At 33.3% G+C, this 24,533-nt stretch overlaps 1 protein-coding gene across 1 annotated transcript; it reads right to left on the reverse strand.

Moving 5' to 3' along the window:
- Positions 1-1,836: 1,836 nt before the first annotated feature.
- Positions 1,837-23,084, reverse strand: LOC137922955 (uncharacterized). The gene is made up of 15 exons (XM_068766069.1): positions 22,916-23,084; positions 19,553-19,654; positions 17,507-17,617; positions 17,356-17,427; positions 16,024-16,140; positions 14,799-14,966; positions 13,588-13,791; positions 12,688-12,885; positions 7,276-7,378; positions 6,987-7,081; positions 6,257-6,328; positions 5,465-5,581; positions 3,714-3,881; positions 2,869-3,072; positions 1,837-2,046 (listed from the first exon to the last, which is right to left on the reverse strand). Exons 1-15 carry the CDS (start codon positions 22,961-22,963, stop codon positions 1,888-1,890), a joined length of 1,938 nt encoding a protein of 645 aa, XP_068622170.1. The 5' UTR covers positions 22,964-23,084; the 3' UTR covers positions 1,837-1,887.
- Between the last annotated feature and the right edge of the window lie 1,449 nt (positions 23,085-24,533).

The following is a 24,533-nucleotide window of genomic DNA, read 5'->3' on the forward strand; positions in this document are numbered from 1 at the left end:
GCTTACTTTATAATATTTTAAGTACTATTCACGTAATTTTTAACTAATAAAAGAAGTAATAATACAAAGTGAATCGCTTTTCAACGAACGCTGCGTGCCAATGAGTGCAGGCTCATTGTTAGAATACCTAAATAAACGTCGAAGGTCGTAAACGATCTCTTATTCAAACGTTCAAGCCTTGTAAACCCATGTACACACATTGTTCTTTTTATCGATTTCATTGTACTTCCTACAACGCGCTCATGTTTATATCTTTAATACGTCGTATATTCTTAAACATACACATGAATCTAGAGCAAATTTTTTTTTGTTCTATTGTTATTTGTTCCTCTGATGAGGATAATCAGAATTGCGCATTACATGATGGGTCATAAAGTTAAGAGGATATTGAATAATAAAAAATACTACTACTAAGCTTTGGAAAGAAAATTGTTTACTGTATAGTAAGCAAGTGGGAATTTGATTATTTTTATAAATAACATCGCTATGATATGTGCTATATGAACGTACAAACACTCTTTTCTAATCTAGACCGCACGTAAATGACATTTCTTCGCGAATGTTGTTTTTGAGATGAACAATCGTCGTCGATTTACATAAAAACAAAACTCTTGAAGTACCTCTGGAGAAAAAAATCTAATAAATAGACATCTGGGCTTCAGGAAAGTCACGCCAATGCCCTCGATGCAATACTAGTTTTCCACTAAACATTTTTACAAGCGGTAAGGCTCTCTGGATTGTATGCGTCGTGGCGCAACAGCAAAAGTGGCTACAATATATTGTAAGCTTTAAAAATATGAGGTTACGGAGAGAAATAGTTATACAACTCGTTTACCTGTATGCATTTCTAGCCCATCTTCTAAATATTATTGCGGGATTAGTATTAGGTTTGGGATTAAAGTAATACTCTCGTTTTATCTGAATAGATTTGATTTGCCGAGGGCACAGGAAAGCGCTGTTGGGCAAAGGTTATTTCTCGGTCCTCGATTGAAAATCACATCGACCCAGTCATCTTCCGTTCATCTACTTAGCACTCTGATTTATCTAACACTTCCTTTATGTAGCTTTTCTTATTTTCTTTCATCCCGATCACTTCGTTTCCAACGCCTGCCGGGTTCTGATTTTTCTGATAGAATTACTACTGATGCTCCAATGGCATATGCAGATTTTGCAGTTTACCAAAGCTTGTTTTATAGAAAGCAAAGCTCGAGAGCTTCTGCTGGTGCCGATGTTTTACCACATCGGCCGGATTCTTGTCCGATTTTCTTGATTATATGCTTCTCGGAAGCTGTTCTTAGTTTGATTTTAATTTGTATTCCAAGATGAAATGAGGAATAAAGGATGATCTAAATAGGTGTAATTTTTTATTTTTATTATGTTTAATATCAGTATATAAAGCTAAGGGATGATTTTAGTAAGGTTTAAAGCAGCACGTTTGTATTGTCGTGGTCTAATTTAATTATTTATAAATCCAAGGAATGATTAAATTAGGTGTAAAGCGGTGTTTTTGTCTTTTCTATGTTTAATATCAGTATATAAATCTAAGGGATAATTTTAATTAGGTTTAAAGCAGCATGTTTGTGTTGTCGCAGTCTAATTCAATTATTTATAATTCCCAGGATTTGATTAAATTAGGTGTAAAGCAGTCTTTTTGTCTTTTTTATGTTTAATATCACTACATAATCCTAACGGATGATTTTAATTAGGTGTGAAGCAGCCTCCGAGTTTTCGTTGTTTAATATAATTAAATATAAATCTAAGAGATAGTTATATAAGCTATATTAGATAGTAATATAAGCTATTCAAAATTTATTTGATGAACTATTTATTTAAAAATGTTTATATTTATTTTTACTCATATTGAATAATTTATTTTGCAAAATGATCCTAGTTGACGGCACAGTTCAAGCCGCTGCTGTAGTTGACATCGTAGTCGGCCATCACCCGGCGCTCTTCTTGCGTCAGGCTAAAGTCGACCACGTTGATATTTTCTTCAAGTCTCGATTTATGTACCGACTTCGGTATCGGAATAACACCAAGCTCGAGCTGTAATTATATAATGTTAAAATTATAACAATTTTACTCCGATATTACTTACTCTATCTTTTTTTTAAGATCCACGTCTATATCTCTTAAGCATTAGTAATCGTGCTTTAATTTGTTATGATTAAAATTAAACTTTCCCTTTATTATTCTCGTTTTTGACTGTCTCAGTGTTTATTTGCTTCCCACATAGATCGTCATTATGATCGGTCTTGTGTTACCCGCATTCAGCGACTTCCCAAAACCTAAGACGGTCCAGCTAGTGAGAGAGCCTACCCACGCCGTTACCTGTCCGGTGTCGCCACTTGAGAACCATCCGATTCCAACGGCCGTTAGGGGTTAAGTTAGACCAGTCTCTTCTTAAATTATTTACTAACGTTAATGGTACTTTACAATCATTTTGAGCTTCTTAAATTTTACTTTTTAATTTCCAGTGGTCTTTTTTCTAAGGATTTTAAATTATTCGATAATTTTTTACTAATTTTCTTAAAATTAATGCTATAATTGCCTATATAATGCCCTAGCAATGTTCGGTTGTGAGCAGTGGCAGCCCGGCGGTACAGGAATGAGACTTGTTAATGTAAACTGCGGGTTCGGTTCCTGGCAAACAATCCCATATAATCCACACTTTGTGCGTTAGTTAAATATGATTGCCACAGCTCACATACAAGTTTTCAGACCGCACAAACCGTGGCGTTTATTTATATCTTTGAAGAGGCCTATGCAAAGTACTGTGCGTCTATGGGCTAAAACGAATGTTCAGTACAACTTTCTTGTCCCTTCTTAATTTTTTCGTCTCTGGTTAAAAGAGATAGATATATTTACCAAATATCTCAAGACTATCTGCGGGACTGTCTTGTTGTGATTGTTGGCTATCTGTACAAGCACGGGGTCGTCCACACGAGGGCCCGGGGATCCGGGCTTCGCCGACTCATAAAAGATGGAGCCGAAAGGTGTGAAGCCAACCACCATGATGTCGTTCTGACAGGAATATTTCAGCAATGGTGACTGCTGTTTGTTCAGATTGACCTTAAGATAAATAAGCAAATATTAAACTTTTTGAAAAACCTGTTATATTTAATAGAGTTCGTATTTTTCTCTTCACATTATCACACATATTTCGGAACAACTTGTCCCTAGTTTCACGAAGCTGTAAAGGCAATAAGTTTGCAGCACTGAGATATTCACTCATCAACTGACTGAATGTTGTTTTCGCCAAGTAGAATGTAGCAAAAAATAATTTTATGAAATTCCATCAGCAAGAGTTTAGAGTGGGCATTCATAGAAAATAATCTTTTTTATCTGTGTCGCTTATAGGGGACATATATCTTAGAATATTTTTTGCATACTGAAAATTTACACCCACAAAAAACAGTGCGGGCCACTTGAATCGGACGGGCGACAGATAATATTATTTAAAAGACAAACGCTAGGTAGCGTTTTGGGAAAAAATAATAGATCTTTAAAAAGGTGTCGTTGTTTTTTTTTAAAGTATGTAGCAGTACTAAGAAGTAAAAGATTATAAATAATTATAAACATAATATATATATTATAAAAGATTATAAAGTAATATACGAGGAACAAGTTCATCATTTTTTTACATTGTTTCTTCATAGAAAGGATCAAAAATATCAAAATGTCCATAATAAAAGACATAAATAGGTAAATACCTCAATTTCGACCACCGCCGGTTTAACACAACTGTTTTTAATGATTCGTTCCATCTGGCGCTCGTTGAAGTTCGATACTCCAATAGACTTGGCAAGGCCGCGCCTGCGAGCATCGATCATGCCGTGCCACGTTTCCACGTAGTCGGTGAAGTCGTAAGTTCCGTTCTCCTGAAACCAAATATATTTTAATCATTTCAATGGTTCTGTTCGATCCAAGAACATACAAATTTGTTATTTTAAGAAATTTAGGACTAGTGAAAAATTCCTTATCGTAAATGAAATAAAATGTTGCTGTGTAAAGGTAACCGCATGTATGGATAGAATTAATTACATAAATACTTATACACCTGCATGAATATATATATGAATATATAATATCACGAAGGCTTCCTGCAGTCGCGAGACGTATGAGTAGAAATTACTCTAAGTCCGTCGTCTCCCCGCACGACGATTATTATCTCTTTAAGAAAAGGACTAATATATAGCTACTTTCATTATGTAGCAGTAGTCGTATAATAAAATCGTCTTTATTGCACGACTATTGCTACATAACGGAAGTAGCTATATATTAGTCCTTCTCTTACTTAGGATGAACTTCCGCAAAGTAACGTCTGAATCTATTAGATATTTAAGATTAGCATGCGTATTATCTCTTTAACCAAAGTTTTTCGTTAGTCCGAACTCGTGGGTTAACAATTAAACGATAACATATATAGCCCACACAATTACGAAGAATCTGCTTATATTTAACTAACGGCGTAATAATGGCTGAGGAGATCAGAACCCTTCGGAGGTTCGATCGACCACCATGTCTGAGCCCCAGGTGTTATTCATATCCTGAAAGTAACTTTTTAGAAAACAAGTTATTTCAAAATTATGTGTTCACTCTATACTTTTTGTGTTATGAAGTAATTATACATCAGAAGCCCTTCCGTTGAGAGAGCAACGATAAGTCCAACTCGTACAACCTAAAACCATACGGTATTCTTTAACGCCTTTTGTTAAAACTACGGGAACGACTTTGCAAACTACTGTAGTTTCATCGGCGGTGATTTACTGCCTTCATCCTCCTAGGGAAAAGCTGGTGATCGTCATCCGTTATCATAATTGATACCATGACACATGTTTGGCGGTTTACCCTGAATTTTTCGTCAAGGCCTTGTCATATGGGTTGGAGAACGGTATGGTATAACCTCCACCGATTTCCAGATCTTATCCAGATCTCAAATCTGCGTGTTTGAAATGGGTGTTCATAATCAAAGGTCTTCTTCAGAGGTCGCCACGATTCTCGCTGCCTTGACTATGTCGTGGGGCCACATCTTGGGGGTTTATAAATACCGCGACAACCGACTCCTGGTTGCTACTCGAGAACATTTCGACTCCAACTTCCGTCGGCTGCACGAGCTATGTGCCCCACTTACTACCACTTCTGACGAGCAATTCTTTAAGTTACGTCGCTGACCTTGGTTCTTTTTGGATCTTTCTTCTTGATTCTTGGATCTCCTCATTTCTCTTTCGATCTCGCAGCGAAGCTATTCTAGCATAGCGTTCTCCGTTGCTCTCTGTAGAGTTCAGATGTTGACTCTACAATAATGATTTATCAATAATACAGTGATTTAGCAACGCGCAGGTTTGGTGCCAATTGATCTGCTTTGTTGGTTTAGTGTATTTATTTTACAACTAAATAGATAAATATATAATATAAAATGAAGTCATCATAAAAAATAATCAGTACATAAATTTAAACTTACAAATCCACCAATTGGACAATGTATCAGATATAAATCCACGTAATCCATGGAGAGCGCTTGTAAGGATTTTTTCAGGTTGGGAACCACAGCATCCCGAGCGTGTGCGTCGTTCCAGAGCTGCCGGTATAGTAATAAAAATTATTATAATTGTTTACTATCTGTTTCTGTAGCCGTCGTACTGAAACAACTTAATAGCATGACGCATTCCGTACGAAGAAAATAATTAAAGCAGCATATTTCAGAGTGATCACTTTATACCAATTGATTGCAAATAGACAAATGAGCTATATCTATTAAGGCTATATAATATATGTCTATTAAGGCTTTATTAGGGCTATACCTGTTAAGGCTTTCTCATCTGTAACCCTCTATAAACCTAATAACTCTCTATAAATTTAAAATTATATTGAAGTGAACCAACGAAAATAACGCACCATTTAAATATAGAGTACTGCACAAATGCAAAAAGATTTATCGAAATCAGCTAAAAAATTATTCAAACGCTTAAAACGATTCGATAAAATATTTCTTCGTGAATGTGGAAGTGTTCGTAAAGTCCCTCATTTGACTTTGACCACGGTCCTTCTTAAAGGATTGATGGTTAAGTGAAGAGTGAGTAACTGGTACCGCCCTCATTGGAAACCTGTAACCTATAAGTATTAACTTTATTGCGTAAGTTTGGAATTGAGATCATTTCTATGCTAAAACAGACGATCCTAATTACGCAAATCGTAAGCCCTAATTCTGAAGTTTAACCTTAACAAGATTAAGCACCATATTTAAATTACTCACCTTTGTTATTATAAATACGTCTTCTCTCTTAATAACACCTTCTTCGATCTTCTTTCGTACCGCATTTCCCACCTGGGAAGAAACAAAACTGAGATAAAATATTAAGCTACAAATATATATTTCCTTAGAAATTATAAATTCTTTGAGAAAAGACCCATTAATTACTACAGAAAAACCCCTATTTCCAATTGTTCTTTACCGAATTATCAATTATTTTAGTATTTTAATTAATTAACTAAATAATTAGTGCAATAATTCCGTGGAAGTTCTGATTCGCATTATGTTCTATCAAGACAACCGGCGTACCGGTTGTAATGAGAGTAAATTTGAATACGAAAACATTTCATACTATAGTTATTATAGTTTTATTAATAATTTTTGAATTTCTTTATGTTAACTCTACGAGCTATAATATATTTCAAGAAAACTACTTATTAAATTTATAGTCAGTAATAGTTGTAGGGGATCGGTATGTTAAAGCGATAGATAGACAGATACAGATTAATAGTCGCAAGGGTTCTGACGACCACAGACCGGCAAGCACGGCATAGGGAATTTAACCAAAAGTGGAACATACTACCTTTTTAAGATCGTTGGAAGACGCCGGATGCAGGCCGCTTGCAATGGGTCTCATGGTAAATTTATGGGAGTATGGGGTAGCCACCTTATGTCCAGCAGTTGACGTCCTACGGCTAAAGGAAGATGATGATGATGAATAGATTTTACTCACCGATTTTTCAGTGTTGTACGTGCTGGCCGTATCGAAGAGACGGTAGCCAGCCTCGATGGCCCAGCCGACAGCTTGCTCCGCGGCTGCTTCATCTTCTGCGGTCTAGGAAAACTGTCATGTCATTTATTATGCGAATCTTTAGGAACAAAAGTGTAAAAGAATAAGAAAATGGCGCATGACAACTAGAACAAGTATGTTAAACTGTTTATTACAAAAATAGATGAATACTAAAACTGACAGCGATCATTATAAAAAGTATATTTAAGAATCAAGGAATAAAAACTTATACCAACCAAATTTCTAGTTCCTAACCAAGTACCGAGGCCAAAACTTGGAATCTGATATCCATCATTTAGTCGATACGTAGGAACTGTGATGGATGCGTAGACACTCTAAAAAAATCGTTAAAAATACTTGTTATTTCTGTGTCGGATTTATGTTTTTGACGCTTCGTCTTACAGTAAAAGACAAACACTTGGGTATGATTTGGTAATAATAACGATTCTGATAATTGGCAGTAATATCTAAAAAACTTGCAGATTTTGCCGGCGAAGGGAGTTAAAAACTTACAGGAAATACCACCACTGAACATTCGAAATAGAAGAGTTTCTATTTCGTTGAAGAGTTGATAAGTTTTTTATGTCCTTTTTTCTCACAGTGCTAGTGCTTTTCGATGTGGTTGTAATGTTAGTGAGGGCGACCGTTAGAAGATAAAAGACTAAGCGTGTATTAATTTCAAACCGAGGTTTAGGAACCCGAAAGGTGGCAAGTCACTCCATGAAGCGCCGGTCTATGCTATCTAAGAGTTTGGCTACCTCTAAATACGGTAAAAATGCTTGTAATGTAGCAACTCAAGACCAGGTCCTCTAGGGAGCCCTCGAGCTGAGTCAGGCAAACAAAGGGTTAGACTAAGCACCATGATTGCCCATTTACGATCGCGAAATATTAAAAATCAAAAAGGCAACAAGAAATAAATCTTCCCTCGAGGGTTTAAATTACAAAGTCCTTTCCTTACATTAACAAGTTGAATTAAACCCTTTAGAAAGTAAAACACCATAGTGTGTCCAAAAATTGAGTGGTCTGTCCGATTATTTGCCCCATATTTATATGCTATTACAAAAAAATAATAAAATATATCATATTTTTATGGTTAGAAAACTTACCGAAATAATTAACAGAAAGGAAAGTGTAATTAAAGGCGTTATAGACATTTTTACACAAAAGATCAACCTTTTGGAATGATGTGGTGGTATTGGAAATTTGTCTAAATAAATGCATTTTTTTTTATTTCAGAGTCGATAAAGAGGCATTTGACTTGACATAATTAATTTATCGTGAAATTAACATATAATATGCGATAAAGTTAACAAAAAAGCGCAGCTGACAACTAAAAAAAAAATTCAGTCGTTCAATTAAAACAAAAGGCCTGAATATGTCAATATATGTCATGTAGTTTCACAAGGTTACACACTAACTTTCATGACACCGTCGCCTGAAGAATTTATACGGATTAATACAGCGTAACAGAGCTAGAACAATTAGAGTAGATATAGATTATTTACAAACCAATTTGTGCTCCAGTCATTTTAAGCAATGAACGGCGTGGTTAGTGCAAATAAATGAGCGAGAATAAATACTCCTTGAAATCAGACAATCACCATTAAAAAAAAAGACAAATAATCTTTTGAATAAATTTAAATACATATAAATTATGTTTGTAAACGCGTTAAAAGGGTTGAATGTATAGTTCAGGGGTGGACAGGTTTTTGTTATGGCCATTTTTCAACATTTAAAATTTTGTGTATTGAATTTATATAATAAAAATTATTTTGCTAATCTCAATAATTCTTTAAAATTTGATAATTAAATAGTGACAATACTTCTCAGTAATTCCTTTAGGTTTTGGTAATTTAATATTGACCAGTGATTGGATTTCACAAACAATAAAATAAAATAAAACCATTCACATTAGCACGTTGTTCCGAATATAGAAATAATTCTGCAGGGCAGCCTTTTTTAATTCTGGGTATTTAAATTCGGGTACAAATTTCTAAAATTCATTAATCGCTTTAAGAATATTCCAGATAAATTAAAAACGAATCCACAGTCCGTTGCATTGAAAGTTTATAAATTGAAAATCGCTTTGGAGCCGGTCGATTACAGAAGATTACGCTACTACTTTTATTAGCCGGTAGATGTGGTGCGAGTAGACCCCCTATTAGATGAAAGGACGATATAGTAAAAGTAGAGGAAAGTCACTGAAAACGAACAGCGCAAGACCGGCCAGTATCGCCATCTTTAGGGGGAGTCTTGCAGTGAGCATTTATTGGCTGACATGGTGATCACGATGACGTCACTGTATATATGTTTGTTCACGCAGCCTTGGATGAATCATATAATTCTTAACTTGGACTAAAATTAAATTTGTTACAATATGCAACTTTAATCTTTCACATTTGTAGTGAATAACGAGTCCAGTCTACCCTTGGTCACTCTATAGAGAGTCCGTCCAAGCATTAGCAAGTTAAATGATTCTATAGCGTCCCCAACACTAGCGACCCGCACATAGATGCCTTGGTGTCGAAAGGCCCTCGAGGCCCTCGCTTTCTGTCGAAAATGAAAATAGACAAATATTTAATTTATTAATAAATGATGTATAATATAAAATATCAATTTTTAGTTTTTACGATTTAAGTATACGTATGCTCGACGTTTTGCTATTTTAAAATTAAAATTAAACATTTCTACTAAAAATGTTAAAGTGATAATAAATTTCCTTTCACTTATCAATTTCATTAAATTAAAGAACTATCACAGTTTTTTTTACTACTTATCATTTGTAGTCGCAGTTGCTGGTGTGTTGGTGCGATTGTAAGTTTTTGGAAGTAGAAAACTTAAAATTAATAATAATAAAAAATTATGTAAAACAACTCATAAATAGAACTATTTAGTAATGATTTCACATATACAGAAAAACGACTGCTCGCTTAAGAATATTGATTGAAAAAAAGCATATAATAAAAATTATAACATTAGTTTTTATTATATGCTTCTATAAAAAAAAAATTCTGTCTATTTTTTTTTTCAAATCGGGGCACTGCCGTATTATATTCTGACTGTCTATATACGTCATAAATTGCAGTGTAAAAAAAAGGTTTTCGATGCAAAATATCGTAACACTTTTTTTACTTCTTTAAAATTCTACAGAAACATGAAGTTTTCTAAAATATTAACATTTTTATTTTTTTTAATTTACAGCTCAATTAGTAAAAAATAAAATAAACTATTATGTTCTTTGAATAAAAAATATGCCATTTTTGGAATAAAATTTGTTTCTGTTTAAAAATAAAGGTTCTTTTTATCGCTTCGTGTAAATTTACTACGAACAGAGTACGACTGGGACATGGATATCAACAATTGGCACAGCATCGTTACTAGAATTGTAGAGCGTCGGTATAAATATCCGTTAAAGTCTGTGCCTACCATAACTAAGCCGGTTCACATAGCAGATGCGGCCGATAGCAGAATATGATAACGGGCATGAGTAGGTCGTTTGATATATGCAACCGACATGTGCACATATGTTGACAGGTCGTTCGTCGTTGAATATATTATTAGTCTAATAATTAATTATTATTAGACTGTCCTGTCCGACATACTTAATGCCTTTGCGAGCATTTTGCGAGCATTCCGCCTTCTCCGCCATCAATGATAATCATCATGATCAATCGATCATCATGTCAGCCTATAGAGTACGAGGATAGGCCTGACCCATAGATCGCTATGTCCGATCTATTATTGCCAACGCCTTTCGGGGATATTGACTGTATCGCCGGTCCACCTAGAGGGAAGACTGTCCACGCCGCGTCTACCGACAGGTGTATTCTGCGGCTCCGGCCATAAATAAAAGTTTAAGTTTTACAACGTTACCACCTTATAGAGGAATAAGTTTTGTATCGAAGAATCTAAATCTGAAAAAGAATACCGTTCTTCGCCTAACCAAAAGACTTTTCAAATAAATTTCTTCCTTTGGCCAAATATTTCGATTTTTTTAAATATGGCTATCAAAATGTAGATAAAGAGATACTAAAAAGCAAAATCGAAAGTTAGGAAGCAAGTCCGGTAATAGATTTTAAAGAACTTTGAGTAAAAAGAGAGAATGTTCTTGGTCCTACGCTCTTTATTATCTATGTGAACAATATATTTAACCTTCCACTACGCGACGCAGAAATAACTTACTATGCTGATGATACCGTTCTCCTTCTTTGTGTATGGATTGGAATAATGTTGTCAACAAGGTTACAAAAGGCTCGGCTATGGTTTCTGCGCGGCTCAGCGATAACATTCTTATACTGAATACTAAAAAAAAACGAAATATGTCTGCTTTCACAAATCGCAGGCTTTATCTCCTAACATCACGACATTAGTCAAAGTTAGTAATATACCTGGAACCTGCCCAGCCATACGTACTGAAAACTATGCTGCATAGATCACGATTGTACTCCACTTCTCTTCGATATAATGAAGGAAATGTTTTAAGTATATGTAAGCTATTTATTCTGAAATTGGACGTATCCACACATAGAACCACTATTGCATCTAAAAATTTTCATCCCACGTCGAGTAACCGAGTTTTCAGATTACAGTTATCAATCACAACACAGCTTTTGCGAAACGTTTTAATCCATATATATCTGCTTTTATTTATAATAGAATTCTTAAGTCTTGTCAAGATAATAAACACTGCTCTGTACTTGAAACTAAATTTAAAGTTGTCAAGTGGTTATTATCTCTATCATATGATGATACTGAAAACACTTTTAAAGCGATAAAATAATAGTTGGATTTGTTTCCTAATTTTGCACCCAGAATTAAATGTCTCTTCTAGAGCTTAAATTCAGTACTGTTATTTCATATTTCATTTTTTTTCCTGCGTGTATCTTATTTTGTATGTAACCGTGCAATCTAATCTGTGACTGTCACTGCTATTGTCTCTGCGGTCCAGGCCTTGCGTAGTGTGTGGAGGCTTTCTTTTTTATAAATAAAATAAATTAATAACAAAAAAAGTTATAAAAGTTTTAAAGCTTTTTGTTGACAAATGACAATATAATCACACCTTTAAAGCGTTTACACCGTTTGACAATAACTCTTTATGTAGCGCTTCAAAATGAGCTTATAACTTTCTATATTTCGTAGCAAAACTTTGATACTACATACGTATATTTTACAATTTAAATATGCATTTTAAATGTGGTCATACAAGCTTAGTAGACCAGTTAGTTTATCGTTAGTAAAGTGATTAAGATATTTAGCGTTGTCTTTTGAGTCAAATTATATTAACATATTATTGTTGTTAAACATTCGTTGGCGTAATCAATCGTTTGGTTTGATATCATTGGTTAGAAAAGTAACTATTTAATTTTTCTTGGACAAATGTTCTATAAAATCAACGCTAATTTACAAGAGTTTAAAGGTTGAACGTTTTGAACATGTTATGTGATTACTGCCTTACGAAAACTGGTGCAAATTAAGAATAACAACTGCCAGAGTTATTTATATTTTTTTTAATGTTTAATATTATTAATATTTGGTTATGTTGTATAAAGATTTAGATTTGATTGAAAAAGTATATTGTAGTTATGATTATTTACGATCACAAAGGTAGAAGTAAGACAACGGTGTCATTAATTTCTTATTAAAAAGGGTAGTATGGAGATTCTGTCCAGCTCAAAGGTAATAAGCTTCCATCTGGTTTCGGTTCGATGGTCCTGTAGTTTTTGTCGAAGCTCTTGAACAGATCTTTCTCCTCCTGTGTCAGTTGGAAGTCGAATATATCGATGTTTTGTTCCAGTCGCGACTTGGTCACAGACTTGGGTATTGGAACAACGTGCAGATCCACCTGTAAAAAAAATATACAGTTATACAAAAGAGCTACGTAGTGATGTATCTTTCTTATGATTGTTTATACACAGAAGATTCCTCACAGACAGACCTTAACCTATTTCTTTGCCTCTACGTGTAAACTATAATAAATAATAGTGTAGAATAAGCAGTAATCTTTACAATACGATAGTAGAAATGAATCAATAATAACCAAAATAAAAGTTTCTCTTTTGGGAGGATAAAAATCTTAAAATAGAAAATTCTGTTTACGAAGAATTAAAGTCTTAGAAAGTTTTATTTTTTTATCACTAAAATCCAAATCTGCGAAAGTCATTCAAACAAATTTTCTAAACAGCTATATCAAGAAGTATATAATAAAATGTACTATAATTTAGTAGGAATGAATTTTGTTTCTAATAACTATTTACTTCGTTTTAAGTGACATTTTAACATGCATGTGGCTTTTAAGCTGTGTCCTGTTATACCGTTACCGTGTATCATGAAATAAATTATGTGTTGCTTTGTAAGTACTCAGAAACTTAAACTTCCGAAAGATGAGTATGGTAATAAAAACAACAAAATGCAATGCAATGCTGTGTAAGTAAAGGGCCTGTTCATACTTAATAGGGGTTGAAGGAGAGGCCTCTATAAACGGTGCCATTAAAAAAGACTACAACGTCCATACTCGTTTTCGCCAGGAGTGCAATAACATACTTACCAGGTAACGAAGTACTATCTGTGGCACTGTTTTATTGTATTTGTGGGCGATTTGTACAAGACTCGGGTCATCTATACGCGGCGGAGGGGCATTTGGTGTCGCTTTGCTAGGGAAAATAGATCCGAAAGGAGTGTAGCCCGTGACAACTATGTTTTGCTGGCGACAGTACTCGCGCAACGCTGGCTGTTGCAGATTTAAGTTGATCTGAAAGTTTAATTTTTTTTAAGTGGACAACTCTACTAATTACATTCCTTCTTACTAATATGTTACTAAGCTAGCTTAATGACTAACGTATTTGCCATTAAATACATAATTTACTGCTTGTTACATAACAATATTTAGTATATGCATATAATGACATATCATACTTATTGGTGTATTTTATTAATATTTATATTATACCTTATCATTTAATTGTACATTACATCTTTGTTTTTCATACATTGTATAATTGTTTCACATTTGTATTAATGTGGACTAATGTTAGTAATACTAGTAAATTAAAATAGAAATATTTCCCAATTAACTCAAAGGCTGTCTGTAAGAAATGGCTATAATGATATCACATTATATATATACATATATATATAAAATGACTTTTGAATAAGTTTCTTTCTCGTGCAGTAAACGGAACCATACGACATGCAGATGCATTTTACAGTACGTTAACGTGACCCATAAATTTTGATTTCTAAATAAAATAAAAGCTACAAAAATCCTATAAAAGAGTCATTTTTAAATATATTATTGCTTGTGAGAATTTGAATGTACGAGGAATTATAAAGAAGTCCATGCTAGAACCAAATTCTTTACCGATGCTTAAAGAATTTAAATATATGAAGATCCCTTAGAAATATTATACAGTGTGATTGTTAAAGCTTTAAATTGGAATGTATTGCTTTGGCCATAAATTAATGTATGAACATCCTATGTACACACTATCCAAAACTCGATGGTTTAAGAAATATTAAATAATGTATAACTAAAGTGATTTCATAACACGAATTACTATTTATTAAAATTAATATTGTTTTCTATCACCAAGGTAATTGAAAGTAGGTGTTAAGCTTTTTGCTGACAAATGAACTGAACATTTATCTCATTAAAGCTGTTACACCTATAACTAATAATTTACCAATCTAAGATTTTTTAAATATATATGTACATTTTATTGTCATTACATACTTATTATATTATACTAAAAACATTACCTCCACTTGTAAATTAGCAGGTTTCACAGAGCTAGCCGATACAAGCCTCTCCAGCATTTTCTGGTTGAAATTTGAAATTCCGATAGATTTAGCTAGACCCAGTTTCTGGGCTTCAATCATTCCTTCCCATGTTTCTAAGTAGTCGACATCATAATGTGTACCATTGAACTTAAAATTAAAAAAACATATTTTTTTAATAAAATTTGTTTGTACAACACAAGTCGTTTATTTTATTAATTAATATTCACTACAATTTTATACAGTGATCAGTAAAGTTATGTTTAAAATTTGTTTTGTTTTAATGTTATTCGCACAGTCGTTTAAAACGATAAACCAAGGTAAATTCATTATGACCTAGAAATTATTTATGTAAATAATTTTATTACAGATATACTATAAGTTATATGTTTATAACTTATATGTTTTGTAAAATTTTATTTATATATATATATATATATATATATATATATATATATATATTTATTTATTTATATATATATTGTTTTTAAAATGTTTGTTGTATATCTATATCAAAATTATTTACATAAAACTTTTTTGGTGTACTATGCCTTTAAATCCACATAATACAACTTTATTCACTTTTTCTGCTATTAAGTAATTTATTAAGATTACTATACAACTTCATCGGAACAGAGTTCACGCAAAGGAAGGGCCCGTGAACTATTCAAAAATATATTAAGACTAATCATCTAAAAATAAAACATAGATTTCGCACACATTTATAATCATCTTGTCAATACGTATACGTATGTCAGCTATATTTTCAAACCGTTTGTTAAAAGATTAATTTTAATTTCGAATTTTTATCACCTTACTGTCTGTCATATAATTGACAGTGGTAGCTCAGCGGAAAGGATTTAAACTTGTGATCATAAGTTGCGGGATCGATTGCCGGGATAAATCTAATGTAATTTAAACTTTGTGCTTTTATTATGTAGGATTTCCACTGCTCATAAACAAGTTTTCGATAATCGGCAGCAACGTTCTCTAGGTACCATAATATCATACTGCGATCGTTAACCCGCCTGCCAAGGGAGGCTTTTATGGTATGTCCCCCCATGGATATCTTTGTCGGTGGCCTTGCAGTGGGCGTCTATAGACGGAAACGACAATATTATTAGATTGCTGTAAAATGATTCCATACCAAAATAGTACTCATTCGCCAAAGAGCTTAAAAAGAAAAGTAATAAATAATATTGCATACGTATTGTGCTATTGGCCAATGTATAAGGTACATGTTGACGTAGTCCAGTTTAAGTTTCTTCAATGAATTTTGCAATGCTGGCACCACTGCGTCACGCGCATGCGCATCATTCCACAACTAAAAACAGAAAGATGTACTATCAACATGGAGAAGTGTTATAATTTTTTTTAATATTTATCAGTAAAGGTTTTTAAAAATTCTTTAAACAATAAGAGTTTTCATTGACATTGTAAGAAAAATAATACAAGAATGTGAATACAATGTACGGAGGTGACCCAGTGTAATAACATTTATGTGGCGCTCACTTGTGAGAAAAGTATCCGTATCGCTCTTACGTAAATATTTTATATATTATCTTTATCTTTGGAGAGTGAACAGCTCTCCTACTGAGCGTAAATGTAAATCAATTTTAAAGCGCGTTCTTTAGCGGGTAACAAATGAAAGTTGTACAAATTGAAGTTGTACAAGTTGAACAAATAAAAATTTGTAGATAGGATATTTTTCTTTCATTTTTTATTCATTATCATTATCAGATCAGCCAATAGAAGCTAAGTATAAGACTCAATTGTAATAAATAGGTATAAAGATATAAGGAATGAGATTAAGAATGAATGGAAAACTGTGTATGTAAAGTAAAGAATAGCCATTTTTGTGACAAATAAAAGAAGAAAGAGTGCAAGATAATATGACGCATAACAGAAGAAATAAATATTTACTATGAAAAAAAATTTTTACCCTAAATTATCTGTAATGCCCCGCCCTTAAACATGGTGGGGGGATCGGGATGTCAACAATAACGAGGGCCAGATAAAAAGAGGCTTATTGTACGGAGTAGGCTTCCTCCAAAGAGTGCTACGAAAACGCTCTTGCGATGCCCGCACCCAACGACTACGTTCAACCTTGGCTATATTCTCAGTCCAGCTAATACGAAACTTACCCACGCCGCGTCGAACGGCCCGTTCATTATTATTATCTATTTATTGATTGATCCGTCAGAAGTTAGCGTGTCATAGCTATAAGTAATCATTCGCAAACAGTTAAACGCGCGTATTTCAAATCGAAATGTCAAATTCAAAAATGAACTTCGAAATCGGTAGCCTTCCTAAAGTTAAGCCTGCCTAAATACGTGTGCAAAAGAAATTATTTTTTATAAACGTATATACTTGTGTACATACACATATATATATAAAGTAGTTTTATTTATTCTGTATTCATTGGAACCTAGGTAGTACTTATTTTATGTCAACTTATTATAATATATTTAATCTTCAAATACATGATATGAAAGGTTAGGCAATAATAGGTTAGGTAATAGCTTGGATTTTTATGTACCTTTGTGGTTACAAAAAGGTCTTCCCTCTTCACTACGCCTTCATCAATTTTTTGTTTGATTGCGTTACCAATCTGCGAACATTATATAAATAATATAAATATATTGCACGTATTTGTCACATTAAAATTTGTTTAATTTATTAATAATTACTTGATTTTCATTGTCATAGATTGATGCGGTGTCGATATGTCGATAACCGGCATCGATCGCCCACTTCACTGCGTTTTCAACTTCGGTCTTAGATCTCTCGCTGTTAGCATCCTATAAATGAAATGGTTAAAAAATTAAACACAAACATTGTATTTAATGGAATCATGCGCTACCTCGCGGAAGTCAATCCTAAGTAAGAAAAGGACCAATATTTAGCCACTTCCGCACATGCAGTGGTAGTCCTGCAATGAAATGCACCGCCCAACTGATAAATGTGTATGCGGCAAACAATGCGAATCACACAACCGCTATCGCCAAATTATTCAACACGTGTTTCACCCCTCCACGGGGCATCTTCAGGATCACCGATAGAAGACTCGTGTTTGGCACTAATCGGTGTAACATAACTCCTGAAGATGCCCCGTGGAGCCCCGCGCATTGTTTGCCGCATACGCATTTATCAGCGAGCTGGCGGGCGGTGCATTTCATTGCAGGACTACCACTGCATGTGCGGAAGTGGCTAAATATTGGTCCTTTTCTTACAAACATTGTACATTACGAAGATGGTACTGTTTTACATTCAAATGTATTAATAAAAACTGAAGTTACGACTTAAACGTTTGAGTTTTTTTAGCAACATTTTTTCTGTAAGTCATTAGTCTGCATAGATGCACGTAGATCCATTTAGCACATGGCCAACTAGGTCAAAGTATCCTAAACAATTTTAGGCAAGAGAAAGCCTACTTTAAAAATTTTCCACGTCTAATTTATGTCCTAATAATACAAAATATTTAGAAGATTAAAATGTACCTGAAAGATTTGTACGCTTAAACAACATTTTTTTTGCACGAACTTGCCCACACTTCTTTACTTGAAGAATTTCAAAAGTACAACAATGTATGCACTCTCTGCTAAAGTAATACATGACAAGTCGGTACACGTGATTGAACTCATACCGCATCTTAATAATTTCAGATAAGAAATCAGTTTTCATTAATGAAACCCTGAAAAATCTATTTCGATAGCAAGGGTTCGATATCGAACACTTTGAGAATCTTTGATCTAGGGAGATACCATGTTACATGAGATACCATGCATGTTTAGAATGACTATGATATTCCGGTTTTAAGTCTGTAGTCATTAAAATGACTAAACTATTTGAAAAGTTTCGAGATGGCAAGCTCAAACGCTGACTGCAATTAATTATGTTCCAGAATGTTCTCCTTCCACGCGAACCACGATTCACAAAGAAAATGCAGTGCAATACGAATTTTTTAATCTCATAACCCCGAATTATTATAGATTCGATAGCTAAAAAACTTTTCTCTTTATTCGTAATTAAAATTAACGAATTTAAATGACCAACGTCTGTTACCTTTTTACACTACAATGGAATTGGTTATAGGGATGAACAATTTAAAGGAATGAATGTATATTTCATTCGTGAGCAAAAAAACCTTTTTGCTATATATATTTATAGCTTTCTTACTTACCCTGTATAAAACAACCGCTCTAAAATATGTAACATTATTTTTTTATTATTTGAATACCACAAGTCAATAACATATGGCAGTACAATCTGCAGGGACTGATATTAAACAGAAAATTATTTTAATACTAGTATATTCCAATTACTATATATATATATATATAGTAATTGGAATTTAAGCAAAAAGCTTTTTCTTTTTACATTATTATTACGTTGTTTATATACCTGAGAGAATCGATTTTTAATAGACAATAACAATAATCGATAGCAAAAGAGCTTTACCTTCGCCACTTTAAAGCTTTTGTTACCTGTAACAAATCAACCTGTATAACCTGAAAAATGTCTTTTGTGCAAGACAGCCACCGCTGCTTTAAAGAGAAGTGGTAGTGGAATATAGGATATTAAGATTTGTAATAAAATAATATTACGATCAAAGCTATTCACAAATAAGTTCGGTCGGTTTAAAACATTACATACCAAAGGAAAAGTACCTTAGGAGTTAGTCGCGAATTAATTGTGACAGTGAATTCCTATTGAAAATGTTAAAAAATTATTACCTCAGTAAGACCGAGCCATGTTCCCAGACCGAAGCCAGGCATGCAGTTGCCGTCGTTTAGTTGGTACTTTGGAATTACTCCCGGCGTTGGGTTGCCTTCGACCTGTAAGTATAATTATTTTCATGATCGATTCGAGTTTACACGACTAACACCTCGGAGCTTTTTATCGTTTAAATTAGATATCAGTAAGAACAAATTATAATTTTATGAAACTTGTAATAGATAAAAAAATCAAAGTACAGAGTTTAAAAAAGGAGTATTTATGAAAAAAATATTATAATTTTTAAGTATCATTTGATTAAAGAAAGTATTTGTTAAAAAAACTCAAATACTCTTATTTGTTAAGTTCCGTAGGTCGTCTGTTATATCTATCATCTACATTCTTTTTTGAAATTGAAATGAACAAAAAAAATGTTATTATGCACCTCAATATTTTAGTAATAAAAATCTTTGCATTTAATATTTATGTGATTGATTTAATATTTACATCAACATTAGCGACGCTAAGACTGTAATAGGACGTTAATTTGCACCAACTTAATACGTTAGACAAGTAACAAAAAGTTTACACTTTTTATCGTCCAGTGATTAAGATCTTACAAACTAATGATTCACCTAACGACTAATGTGATCACTGCATGCTATAATTGCGGAGCTATCTGCTTTACCTAGAATTTATTTATCTTCCGCAATATTACTTGTGTATATAAATCAACACTAAATATAATAACGAAGTGGCAAAAAGAACGAGTTTTTGTAATCAATTTTTATTCGACGCGTTCTACCAGGAAATATTATTTGATAATCATAAAGATGCGTTTACATTGATGGCAAAATGACCTTCCGCAGTTGTCGAATTAAATACTATAACTTTTCAAACGACAGTTTCGCGAAAAGTGCTTTCTTGAGTTTATATCTTAGTAAAATATTAAAAGCAAATATATATAGTCATCCAAAAGAACTAAACTGCGTATTATAAGATTAATTTAACAGTTACTGAATAAATACATATGAAATATGACTATGGAAAATTGATTTAAAATATGTAGATATCGCAACAAGAAAAGTTTATTTGGATGCAATAAAACATATGAATTTTTGCATAATTGCTTGCATGTTCGTGAAAAGTATAATTGGAAATTTCAACATAAAAATTTATTCATTCAACATTAAAATGGTCGCTTGAATCGGTCTTAATGAATATTTTTAATTCGTTGCGTGCAAAATGTACTTCTGTTGAAAATCTTTAAGCTATAAAACTTTTTGTCATACTAATTATTATTAATGTTACGATATCAATAAAATCCAGAATATTAGTTATATTGTGTTAAATTATACAAAGGATAAATGCAAAGTACACAAGAAAAAAGTTTTCTACTATGCAAAAGTATGCTAAAGTTGGATGCTAAGGATGAAGAAAAATAATGAAGTATTTATAGGAAAACTTTAAATGTTTATGGCAGTCATTTACTAAATTTCAGGAATACTTCGCTGTTCAACATTACGGAGCGGTATAAGCGAGACTGTCGACGTGTCGCCGACGTAGACCTAAGTTCGCGAACTTTAACATCTCGATCTTTAAGCTCGAACGTTTGTAACGGCTGTTAGATATTGTTGACTCCAGTGGATATTGATGTGTGATTTGTTATAAAAGTGTAGTTAAGCAATGTTAAATCGTTTCTCCGAATATAATACAGTTTCCTTCCCAATAAGATAATCTTATCGTGTTTATATTTCTTATACCGTATAATACAATTACCATTGCCATCGATACAAAACGGAAGTGGCGGTTCTTTTCTATAAGTCAACGTAATAAAGATTATATATATATATATATATATATATATACTCCTATTGATCGTCAAGATATAATGATTTTTTTAATTTAATTTAATATTTGATTCTACTCAACCTCGCAAGGTGTTATAGTTGTGGACAAGAAGTAGGAAGCAACTAACTGCAATCGGATAGTAAAAATAACGATAAACGGCAAATTGACCTTCCAACTGAGGCCAACTTGCTATGCTATATATGATGTCCTAGTAGTTTCTATATAACTTCGTCCGCAAGTTGAATTAGCAAACCGGTTTCCGATTAATGCTTAGATATACTACGGCTAACAATTGTTAGCTTCAAGACAATCGAGATCTTTACAAAAAAATCAACCTTGTTACAATTACTACACAAGTTTCTGTATAACAAGTTGTTAATTTTTTCATCAACTTATGATAATTTATAGTAGTCACTTATGTACGTCGAGAGAAAAGTAGTGGCATCCTCCAATTTAAAATTACGAGGCTACCAAAAGCAACCAACTCGTAACGAATTCCGACGGGTTATTTTTTTGTTATCATGTCCAGTAGTTAGACAAAAACATTCGCAACGTTTTATTATTACTTAAAATCCTTAACTTTAATTAAATACAGTTTTCGTTTTGTTTTCTTTAAATACACTTTTAAACAGGGTTTGTAATTGTTCACAAAAGAGTTACTAATTTTATGAGCTATAATCTTGAAAGACTAGTGTTCTAGTGTCAGGATTATATACATCAGTATTTTTGGTATTTATTTATATCTCCCTGCAAGTAAACTAGACTATCTTCATTATGGACCCGATTAGAAACTTCTTTGTCTGTTTTACTACAAGTATCTTTAGTTTAATTATACGAACAGCTCTCTCCTGTAGTGCAAAAGTATATTGGTACCATAATTATAGTACAAAAGTAGTTGCTGAGAAAATAATTAAAATAGACTAATAGTGCATAACCATGTCTTCCACTCTAGATTATAGGCCCCAGCAGCCATCCGTTCTGCTTGGTATGGGGCCTGCCAATTACCACAAAAATATTATTATTCGCCTCTACTGATTGTAGTAAAATTACAATGTAACTATTTGAAAATCAATGTATTTAAGTTTAATGCATGTGTTCTATAGTTTGTGGTCTATAGTTAGAAACATACATGTTATATTGTATACATATGTACACACACTAACATAAATAATATGAAAAAAGAAGTTTACCTACTAGATAATGAACAACAAATTTTAATGGAAAATTTGCCAACTGCGCGGTAAAAACATATGTACATATAGGGTTGAAAATCATAGTCAATAAATATTCTATTATATCATAATTACATAAAAATGTTCACATAACTAACGTTTGATCCCAAACTACAATAAGAACCTTATATTTGTAATTTATCAAACATGTTCCGCAACCAAAGCATTTACAAATTTCTAATCGGCTTAATATAAAACTTAATTTAAAAGCGGCTTTTAAGTTATACTCTTTTAAAAGTCACACATATAAACTAAATAAAAAGTTTTTATTTACATGAACGTATAAAAGTTAATACTTACGTTTGCCCAAAGCGAGCCGATCATTAGAAAGAGCTTAATAAATAACATTGTTATCTGCGGTCGATTTTTTGTAAAGTTGTGACCAATGCGAAGACAGAACCGCGCGGTTACAGAGAACGCACTTCACTGGTATTTCGCTTATGAGAATATAATCACACCGCACTAACCTCCTCGATAATTGCATAAACACGGTGAGGGATCATTATTAATGCATAAAACTCCGTATTTAAAATGACTAAATAAGTAATGTGTGAATTTATATAATAGCACGAACAGGTAGACACATCCCTGGAACGCTCGGTGAACAATTTTTGAACTTGCTTACGCAATATATACACAAAAAAATTAAATTGAAATTGTATTTGAACACAAGGTGTAATGAAGTATACTGGTAGAACCTAAATGTAAAAACTTACGTAGCTAATAAAAAAGCAAAAGTTCAAAAGTTTTATAAAGATTAGCAGACTTGAAGCCAGACTAACAGTGGAATAAACCCATTCCGTTCGTCTTAGTTATCGATCGCTACAAGGCTCGGCCTTCTCGGGCACAAACGAATCTAAACGCTAAACGCGTTTCAAGTGATAAGTCAGTCAATTCTGGGGACTTTACATTAAGATTCTTACTGGAGCGTCCCCTAAAAAGCTTTGTGGTTAAATATTTAATATATAGACGATGTATTGAGTGAATTATCAAACTTAAATAAATTCTTGATTGTGTGCGGAGACTTAAATGCAACATTAGTAACAAAAATCCATTAGAGCCAATTTTTTAAATTTATATTTCTACACAATTCATCCAATAAATTTATAAAACCCAACAAAGATAACAACTGTCAGCTCTACTTGAAGTGATAGTACATATATTTTCGCGGACGCAATCCGACAATAAAAATATAATTATTTATTTGAACTCTGACCATTGTTGGCAATTAATATAGATTGCACACAAATACTTCTGAAGATAACTACGAAAAGAAAATTAATTTTGCACCAGTCATTAAGAATTGTAAAAATAGATAAGATAATATGAACTTCCATACCTCTACCCGGTGAGCCCTTGTTAATTTTAAATGAATAACACGCATCCCAGAATGTTGCCCGTCCTCGTGGAGTCGATTCCGAATGGTTTGACCACTAACGCGTGTGCCAGTAGATTGCCTTAGCCGGGATTGCAAGGTCCGGGCGGTTGTCGTGCGGTCTCGGCGCGCAGTCAATCGAATGTACCGGTCTTCTCGAGCAGTTGTGGCTCGAATCCTTCCTGATCCAGGTCTTCTAGCCACACTACCTGTCTCCTGGAACCGCTCCCATACGTTTCGAATAGCTCGCCGTGACACACCAAGGCGAGATGCAACCGATCTTTGCGATTCTCCCTCTTGAAGCAGAAGAACTGCCCTTGTCGAAGTTTCCACATCCATATGACGACGAGAACTTGGCATTGTAATCGGGAATAATGCCGAAACGAAAAAAACAGCTAAAAAAAGCGTGATCAAAGTGTTGCGCTTAAAGCAAGACTGAGAACACAAACGATTGAAAATTTAAGAAATGGATAAATTTAAGCACTTTACTTTTTTGTCTACCCACTTGAAATCAACAAAAAAGTTAACTTTTCAAACATCATT

The sequence above is a fragment of the Battus philenor genome, unplaced genomic scaffold (genome assembly GCF_028537555.1).
Source record: "Battus philenor isolate CCGP_79_NKW_IND1 unplaced genomic scaffold, ilBatPhil1.0.hap1 SCAF_20, whole genome shotgun sequence".
Classification (NCBI taxonomy): Eukaryota; Metazoa; Arthropoda; class Insecta; order Lepidoptera; family Papilionidae; genus Battus; species Battus philenor.

What these genes read in the sequence shown, in the direction of transcription:
- LOC137922955 (XM_068766069.1), bottom strand. Translation starts at nt 22,963, where the DNA reads ATGTTATTTATTAAGCTCTTTCTAATGATCGGCTCGCTTTGGGCAAAC. An exon ending in TCGGCTCGCTTTGGGCAAAC is followed by an intron (nt 19,655 to 22,915) that starts GTAAGTATTAAC and finishes TTATACTTACAG; the next exon opens with GTCGAAGGCAACCCAACGCC. An exon ending in CTGCTAATTTACAAGTGGAG is followed by an intron (nt 13,792 to 14,798) that starts GTAATGTTTTTA and finishes TTAAACTTTCAG; the next exon opens with ATCAACTTAAATCTGCAACA.